The sequence below is a fragment of the Hydra vulgaris genome, chromosome 03 (assembly GCF_038396675.1).
Source record: "Hydra vulgaris chromosome 03, alternate assembly HydraT2T_AEP".
NCBI classification, from domain to species: Eukaryota; Metazoa; Cnidaria; class Hydrozoa; order Anthoathecata; family Hydridae; genus Hydra; species Hydra vulgaris.
The window spans coordinates 48,598,783-48,609,273 of record NC_088922.1 but is presented as its reverse complement, the minus strand read 5'-3'; the positions used below and the strand labels follow the sequence as shown (position 1 = coordinate 48,609,273).

Below are 10,491 nucleotides of genomic sequence, written 5' to 3'. Positions count from 1 at the left end.
AATGCTTCAAGAGAAATTACTGAAACTCTTCCTGACTTTAACTTCTGAACTCTCAATGCAAATCTATGCTTACTCTTGAAAGCTCCGAAAATTTTCAATTGTTAAATAAAAGTGAAGTTAAACCTAAATGCAATTATAATAACAACTTGGATTTCTCTATTGCAGACATTATTAATAAACTTACCGATCTAAACCCTTGCAAATTTTTCGTACCTGACGGCTTGCACTCTTTGATACTTAAGATATGTGCCATAAGATTCGCAATTCCGCTTACAAAAATTTTCTATGAATCTTTTAATTCTGGAATAGTACCAACTCTCTGGAAATTAGCAAATATTAGTCCGGTCTATGAAAAAAAAGGAGACAAACTACTTCATGAAAACTATCGACCTATTTCACTAACCTCGGTTGCATGCAAAATTTTTGAAAAAGTTGGATAATAAAATCTTGAAGCACATCAACAATAATCTGCTCGTCTAATAGAATCTAATAGAAACTTATTATTTCGTCTTCCCTAGCATCGCACCAATTTATAGTTGTAATCTACCTCGACTTTGCTAAAGCATTTGATTCCTACCTCACAACAGACTTATGTTAAAACTAAAATCAATCGGAATAAACGGCAAACTACTACAATAGATTAATTCCTTTTTAGTAGGTAGAAAGCAACGCGTTGCAATTAATAATACTAGCTCCGTCTGAGTTGATGTTCTTAGTGGTATTCTACAAGGTTTTGTTCTCGACCCGCTCCTCTTTATTCTTTTTACAAACGATTTTGCCCAACTTACTGAAACTTCTGAAATATTTGCAAACGATAATAAAGTTTTTTAAACTTTATCGCAGACTAATTTCGTTGATCTGCAAGATCGTCTACGCTAAGTATACGAGTGGTCAAACACTTGGTTACATAAATTAAACATTTTTAATGCCGTGTTATCCATTATGGTAAAACCAATCCTATTTATAGTTACTTTTTGCAAAATAACCAAGCTATAAATGAAAGCTTAAGAAGCTCTACTAAAGAGCGTGATTTAGGAGATTTTTACATCTAACCTCAAGTGGAGCACATATATTCAATCAGTTGTCTTCAAATCTTTATAAATTCTTGGTATGCTAAAAAAAACATTCACTATCATTGATGAAAAAATGGGTCTCAAGTTATATAAAGTGTTTATAAGACCACACCTTGAATATGCAGTGTCTGTTTGGGTCCCGTATTTAAAAACTGACGTAGCCTTGGTTGAATCTGTTCAACGTAAAGCAACAAAATGTACTTTAAGCTTGAGAAATCTTCAATACTACAAAAGACTAAAAAGACTAGATCTATCATCACTTGAGTTTCGGTGCCTTCGATGCAATCTTATCCAAATTTTTAAACTAATGCATCGATTTGATATAATTAATAATATATATCAACCAAAATTTATTAACTCCTTGTCACGTGGTCACCATCTTAAAGTAAGGCGTGAATATGTTCCAAACTGTCTTCCAATACACAACCAACTATATAATGGTTCAGCAAAATACTGGAACGAACTACCCGAGCAAATAACTTTCTACTCCACTGTATTTTCTTTTAAAATTAGACTAGATCACTAGTTGAGGATAGAATTCGGAACGAATATTTATAAAACTGATTGCTTATAGTAGGGTATTTTCCCTGCTCTCTTTATGTATATATTGTATGTATATATTGTATGTATGTATATATTGTATGTAAATATTGTATGTATATATTGTATGTATATATTGTATGTATGCATATATTGTATGTATGTATATATTGTATGTATATATTGTATGTATATAATGTATGTATATATTGTATGTATATATTGTATGTATATATTGTATGTATATATTGTATGTATATATTGCATGTATATATTGTATGTATATATTGTATGTATATATTGCATGTATATATTGTATGTATATATTGTATGTATATATTGTATGTATATTTTACGGCTACAACTATAATAATAATAAAACTAACGTTTTTTTTAAGAATTTGGTTAGACCAATAATACGACTTTGGACAACAATACGACCTAATACTCTTTGTTTTGAAGCGCAAAGTCGCACTACTAACACTCGTAGTTTTTATAATCTTGTATTAATATATATATATATATATATATATATATATATATATATATATATATATATATATATATATATATATATATATATATATATATATATATATATATATATATATATATATGTATATATGTATAAAATGTTTAAAACCTTTCATTAGGGTCCTAAAATATTTAAAACTTTTCCTCTAGGTATTAATAAAAAAAAAAAAGATACTTAAACTTGCAAATAGAGGGTGTAACTCCAGGTTAAAATTACCAAGAGCAAAGAACGACCGGTAAAGAAACCTATGATTTTTAAGTTAAGTATGCTGACCAGGGCCGTCCCGAGGGAGGAGGTGTCTAGCCCCCTAGTAAAATATTAGTCAGCAAATTTGGACACTGGAGTTGGCAAAATTGTATTTGTATTTGGCAGTCGGCAAAATTTAGCAAAAGAGGACCTTATTTTTTTTTTTAAAGATCTTAGTCGGCAAAAAACTTTTCTGAGCCTTACTCGACAAAATGCAGATACGTCAACCCCCCTTTAAGATTTCTTCGGGACAGTCCAGACGCTGACCACTTTAGATATTTACATCCCCTCGCCACCAAAAAATCCAGTATCCGTCACTGGCCATATTTATTTAAAAATTTCATCCCTAATTTAGTTTTGATTTAAAGTTTGTGTAAACCCTTCTAATGCATCAGAAGATTTAGCACAAACTTTGTTTTTTAATCGCAAATGTGCGACTGATTGCACTTTTAAACAGCATTGAAGCTTTGTTTCATATTAACTTAATTTTTTTTGTTTGTTTCTATAGTAAGTCTAATATGAGTTTAAATAATATTATTTAGAGATTTAAAGGTTTTGGTAATAAACTTTTTAAGATTAACAACAACAACATAAAAAAGTAAAGATAAACTAAATCACTTTTATGGCATGAATATTATTACTTTTTTATCACGTTTATTTAATGTTAACTATAAAAAAAATTTTTTTTACTGCTTATTAATTTAGTGAAAGAAAACATTTCTCTCTTTTTTTTAATATTATGTAGCAAGTTTAACATTAGTATAAAACTTAAAATTAGACTATGCATAACCTTCGTTACTTTAGAAATATTCATGGAACAGTCTTAATAGGGTCTTGCTTTTAGTCTGTTGTTTTTAGATAATTATCTAAGGCTATAATATAATCTTGATTATAATATAATATCATAAAATTAGTTAATGACAATGATTGTATCATTGTTATTATTAATTTAATTAGGCTTAAAATTTATATATTAATTATTTATAATGTTACAAATTTTATTATAACGTTTTATTTTAATGTACATGTTGAACTGACGATTAAGAATTAGTTGTTGAAAAAAGTACATACACCAACTAGTAGATTATGGTTGTCAAAAAAAAAAAAAAGAAATATATAGAAATATATAGGAAAAATGTAGTTTATATATTATAAAAATGAATAAAAGTACACTCACTACAAATTTATATTGTAAATCACTTTTAAATATACCTTAAATTCAAGAAAAGCGCTTGGTCTACCACGTGGTCAACTTTTCAATTTTGAATACAAAACAATTAAATTGAAATGCAATTAAACCATAACAAGTATAATAAGATTATTTAGTATTTTTATCCTTTGAATAGGACTAATAAAACTCAACTCAAATCTCTCTATCAGCAACAGAGGCATCTAGCACTTTTTATAAATTTCAAAGACCATTTTGCTCACGCCACACTCTTTTGAATAAATTAAAAGCTCAATATATACAAACTATATGTTTTTGTTATTCTTTGTTTTATTTATTAATGTAAAACCCATTTATCACCCATTTTTATTTTCATACCTTGTACTTTTACGAAGAAATTAAAGAATGATAATTTAATTTGCCAATCATTTTCTCTAACTAGTTTTGAAAAACTTTATAGAAAATGCAGCAATAATATTTCAATATATATATATATATATATATATATATATATATATATATATATATATATATATATATATATATATATATATATATATAATGCGGAAATGCATTTAACCAGGAAGTTCACGCCTCCTTCCTTACCGTGACGCAAAAATTTGTCCAGAGCTAGTGATATGCTATATGTCCAGATCTCCTGCTTATAAAGCAAGCGCTCTAACCACAGCGCCACGGCCGCATATATATATATATATATATATATATATATATATATATATATATATATATATATATATATATGTATATATATAATATATAGAAATACTGTATCTTCAGGCGCGGATCTAGGGATCTAGTATAAAAGCCCTAGAGTATAAAGCTACATTTTAAAATCATCAACAAAATAAAAAATTTTGAGAAGTCCTTTTTTTTTTAAAATTAAAAGCCAAAACCCTCATTGATGTATTTATACTCCACTGTGCTTGTCCCTGAATAATACGGGTAAATTTAACAAAATATTTTTATTTGATAAAAAGAGAGACGAAGAATCCAAGAACGAAGAATACGGAAGAAGACGAAGAATACGGAAGAATCCAATTAATATTTTGTGTCTGTTGGACCAATTCTTACCAAAGTTGTTCTTAAAAGCTAAAATTTAATGGATGACTTGTGTTTCCCTCTAAACTCTTTCTTGATTTCTTTTGTATTACCCTTAGAAGAGTTTAAAAATCCTTTAAAATGTTTAAATCTAACAAAATAGTTGGCCCTAGTGATATTATTAGCGTCATTTTTATAAGTTTGTTTAATGTTTTAACAGATATACTCTTAAAAATGTTTCAACACCATTAATACAGAATTTTTCCACAAGCTCCAAAATTAGCAAAAGTCATACCAATATTAAAAGATTGGAACATTTGTAGTTATATAAAAATATTAGAAAGAATTTTGTACAGCCAAAATTAAAGTCATCTTACCTTATCAATTTATCATACAGCTATCAATATTCCAAAAAAAAATAGAATACAAAAAATAGATTTCAAACAAAACAATTACTGACTTATTCGAAAACTCCAAATCAATTCGCTCAACTTTTCCAGTTTTCAATGACTTGGCAAAAAATTTAATACTACTGTCTATGAAGTTCTTTTTAACAAGTCATAGTAGTATGGAATTGCTGCAAACAAACTATTTATGCGGTTGAGAGTGTATTATCTAATTAGTTAAAAACTACGTAAGAAGTTGCTCAAGAATCCGTATTAGGGCCTCTAATATTTCTAATTGATGTTAAAGATCTATCTAAAGATCTTTAACATCAATTAGAAATAATAGAGCAAACATAATTATCATTAAGTAAAATTCTTACTTAATGATAATTATGTTTGCTGACAATTCTAACTTATTTGTCTCATAATAATATTATGACAGTTTTATAAAAACATGAACATTGAACTAGTCAACATTACCGATTAGTTCAGATTAAACAAACTATGAATAAATAATGAAAAAAAGTTTTTCCAATATTTATTGATAGTTTGTTTAATCTGAACTAATCGGAAATAAAAGTTCAATGTTCAGCAATTTATTTATTTTTTTCAAAAAACTAAATGAACTGCTTCCCTTCCTTATGGTAAAAAGCGAGTACTGCTTAGTAATTTGGCTATTCATCTTATCGATGATATGATTATTATTTGAGTGTTTATGACAAGATTTTTAGGTGTTTATATCGACGAAAGTTTTACATGGAAAAGTTACATTGCTAACCACTGCGGTAAAATTTCAATGAGTTATATATATATATATATATATATATATATATATATATATATATATATATATATATATATATATATATATGATTTGAGTGTAGACATCGTGTATAAGAGTGTATGTTATATTAATAAGAAAACATCAAACAATACGAATTCTCTTAATACAAATAATAATTTATTTTAAGAAATTTTCACTGGGGTATGGACACCAGCATCATCATATCGTAAAGTAAGTTTAATTTTGCAGTGAGCACATATTCATGTATTTTTTACCTGATGATTGCGTTTAGCAATCATCAGGTAAAAAATACATATATATATATATATATATATATATATATATATATATATATATATATATATATGTATATATATAATACTATATATATATATATATATATATATATAATATATATATATATATATATATATATATATATATATATATATATATATATATATATATATATGTATATATATATATATACATATATATATATATATATATATATATATATATATATATATATATATATATATATATATATATATATATATATATATATATATATATATATATATATATATATATATATATATATATATATATATATATATATATATATATATATATATATATATATACTAATGCAATTGAGGAAACTTTATATGTAATTTAAGGATATAAGTTGTATTTTTTTTTTTTTTTTAAAAACACCCCCTTCTCCTATCATTTTAGGAAATAAATTGTGAACAACGATATTTTTCAAAAAAAGGAGATGTTTTTTCTCAGCATTATTTAATAGAGTACTGGTATTAATTAAGCAATTTTTATTAACAAATAATAAAAGAACAGTTAGTAATCTGCCCAAAATATACGAGAAATGTTTAAAGAATTATGTTTAAACTATGAACTTCAAATTCAAAAATTCAATTTTTCTCGATTTCGTATGAAGTTCCCCCATCAGTTTTACAGTACATTTCGCAACTTGTTTATGAAATGTCAACTAATGATACCTCTATTGGCCAATGCGTCTTTAAACACTTTACCCTTCTTATATTTTATCTTTTTTATCATCGAAGGACGCTACATTGTAATGTTGCGAATGGAACCAAGCATTTGTCCATTTGCAGGGCTACCGAGAGCCGTTACGCCCCTGGGACAGCAACCTGATTTATTAAAAGTTCCCTATATTAAAGATGAAGGATCTTCTTTTTTTTTTCAGATACCTTCTTTTAATTTGGCGTCCCTTCGATATCTGTTGCCCGGGACAAACTGTCTCTTCCGCCACCTCCACCTCCCCCTCTCTCGGCGGCACTGCCCATTTGTACTAGATGAATTTGCATTTGTAGCAATGAGTTCCATCTTGCCTGATTTAAGTTTGGGAGTTTCTTTCAGCTGATTCAAGGCCAACGTGAAGTTGTTTTATAACGATGATATGCCTGAGCAAGTTCATATAAGAACTTGAAATCATCTTGTCATCCAGGGTTCTCGCTTGTGTTAACACCATCTGGCGCATCAAGCGCAAATCAGCCGAAGAGAGACACAGTTTTCTGTTAATTTGTCACTAAAGGATTAGTTGAGTTCTAGTTTAATCGTTGGCTCTTGAATAATAAAATCATGACAAGCTTCAGAAGGATGTCAAAAATTGCGGTTTCTGAAAGCCCTTACTCAAGACATCAACTTGCATGAGCTTTGCAATCCCGCGCAAACGACCAGTTTTTATTGCGGTCTTGTCACTGATTATTATGCAAATATTTACCCAAGCATTGTATTCATGACGACATCTTGTATGAGAGTTGAATTAATTTAATATATGAATATCGATGAATACCAGTTATATCACCATATCGATACTAGTTCTCTTAATACTAATTTTTTAAATTAATTTAAAATTTTTTCGCTAGATTCATGATGTTAGCATCTTCAGTTTTAATTTTAAACTATTTATTATATTTAATTACAATATTGTAAATGAATATAATTAATAGTTTATCAAAAAAAGATATTAAATTTATTTTTAATATAATTCTTTACTACCATTCCTACACCAAGTTTAAATTTGCAACTTTTGAAAATGCGTCTCGATTTTTGATTGGTTAATTCAGACTAATTGTATTTTATAGCAAAACTGAAAACGAAACTCGTTCTGATTCGTTTTTTAACTTAAAACAAAAAAGTTCGCCGATCAGGTTGATTTTGTAAGCTAATTTTCTGAGAATTCCTTGATGCAAAGTGCGGTTGAAATAAGTGCATGCCGCTCAAATGCGTGAAGAACTAACTCAGCAATCAATATTTCAATTTTTTTGTTGAGGTACCAATGTTTAAGAGGTGCAAAAATATATATGGTGCTTTAAAATGAGCAGATAGCGATTTCCATTAAAAAGTATTAAAAATAATATTTGCAAGTATGAATCGGAGAAAGTATACTCCATCTTTGCTTGGTAGAGATTCTATATGGAAGTCAGATTCGAATCTCTTAGAGAGACTTTCAACAGACAGAAGATATAACAGATCTCAAAGTGTATCAAGCTTGAGCTATAATCAAAACAAACTGGAGACTTCTAAACTCATTGAAAGTATGCGGTATCACATTTCTCATCTAAAATCCGAACTTCTTCATGAAAAAAATATAAATAAAAACTTAAAAAGAGAAGCGTTTTTAAACATTCAAAATATTCGTGAAGAAGAATCGATCAAATATCAGAGGTTATTAAGTGCTGCAGAATTTAAGTTACAGCAAAACTTCGATATTGAACTGCAAAAAGAGTGTGATTATTTAAGACAAAGCTTTACTTTAGAAATAAATCTTTTGAAAAAAAATTACGATGAGGTATTAAATTGCAAAAAAAAACTATGGCTGCAAGAAAAAGATCGTATTATAATGCAAAACGAGAGATCAAAGATAAATGTTAAAAACGAGCTAATGGAAGACATTAATAGAATTCGAAAAAATTACGAAAAAGAAATTTTAGATCTAAAAGGAACAATTCAAAGTTTAAACAATGAGTTAAATATGTTTAAAGAAAAAGATTTTAACAGAGTTGAAGAAAATAGGCAAGTTTATGAATTACACCAGGAGGAACTTAAAAAGTTTAAAAAAGAGGCAGAAAAAAGTTCAAAGAAACAGGTGAATGCTTCACTAGTTTTTTTCATACTCTTTGTGTGTATGATAAGTCCTTAAAACATATTTCAAATTGTAAAAAACATTTGAGAATGATATTTGCTGCATATTTAAATTCAGCTATATAAACTAAAATCAAATCATAAAAAAAGTTTTATATATAATATTATGTTATTACCATTATTATTAATATTATTATCATGAATTTTATTATTATAATTATTTTTATTATTAACAATATTATTTTTCATAAAATTATATTTATTATTGTTATTATTAATAACACATGTCTTCAACTGTTCCATAGTATCATATTTAAATAAAAGATTAAAACAATCTAGCACTATATAATATATAGTTACACAATATATAGCCATAAGATATGCATTACATATCAACACCCATAAGATATATATTACATATGTATCTGAAATTAAGATGTTATTAAATTGTGTTAAATGTAGAATTAGATGCACCTTATAAGGAAATATCTAAATTTTTGATAAAGTTTTGTCTGTGAATAAAAGGTTCAGAAAAAGTTATAAAAAATTAGAAAAACTTCAAAAAATTCAAAAATATTGATATACTATAGATTGTTTCACAATAACATGCTTGTTATAGATTGTTTGACAATAACATCTTTAGCTGTTATTTAAATTATTTATTCAAAATTTAGTTTATTTAGAGAAAGTAATCTATTTTAAGTTAGAAAAAAAAAATTTAAAAAAAAAATATTTTTTAACAATAAAATTGCAATTAATATAAGATTGTTTACGTGTTATTTCTAATGTATAGTGGTTAATGTTTTATTAGCAGTGATGGAAATAAAACATTAACCACTATACCTAAAACCCATTACATTTTGCTCAAAACAATATAAAGAAAATTAAACAACATTAGAAACAAACATAAGAAAAAGCTTTTTGATTTTAAAGCAAATGATTACTTCAGTTTTTTTTCAACTCTTAATGTAAAATCTCAATCATTTGAGATGCTTAGGCTCTCAGCTGTTTTACTCACTTTCATTTAATATAACACTGTATATTTTTAATGGTTTTTGGTGATAAGGCAATATTTGATTGTCTAATACTTCAAGTGAAACTAAAGAAACTGTATTCACTTTAAAAAATTATTCATGAATTAGTTTTATATTTACACCTCCCAAAATTATATCATTTCAATATGTAATGACTTTTACAAGGTTGTTTAGAATTGCTAGCAGCCATGGCGCAGTGGTTATAGTTCAGGCTTAAACCAAGAGGTTTGTGTAGGGTGCCAGCTCTAGCTCAATAAGCAACATTATAAACAAATTGTAGCTTGATGCATCTGAATAAAAGTTAATAACAATAACTTCACAATGTTTACATAAAAAAGTGCAACTATTAATGCTATTTAAATGCTGACATTTTATTTGACAGTAAATAGATAACAACTTTTTCAAAAAAAACTTCTGCAACCAATTCTATAACTAGCTTCAGTAAACCAGCTAGTTATAGAGCAACAACTTCATTGTGTAGCAGATATTTCAACAGAAATTAATTCACTATTAGCAAATGTATTATTTTTCTCACCA

General features: G+C 26.8%; 1 protein-coding gene across 1 annotated transcript in view; it reads left to right on the top strand.

Moving 5' to 3' along the window:
* The first annotated feature begins 7,940 nt into the window (after nt 1-7,940).
* The window catches only part of LOC100199386 (uncharacterized), a 93,046-nt gene continuing 90,495 nt past the window's right edge, over nt 7,941-10,491 (top strand). Inside the window, exon 1 of the mRNA XM_065793502.1 lies at nt 7,941-8,924. Within this exon, the coding sequence (XP_065649574.1) occupies nt 8,205-8,924 (720 nt within the window). The 5' untranslated portion in view covers nt 7,941-8,204. The remainder of the gene's footprint in view (nt 8,925-10,491) is intronic.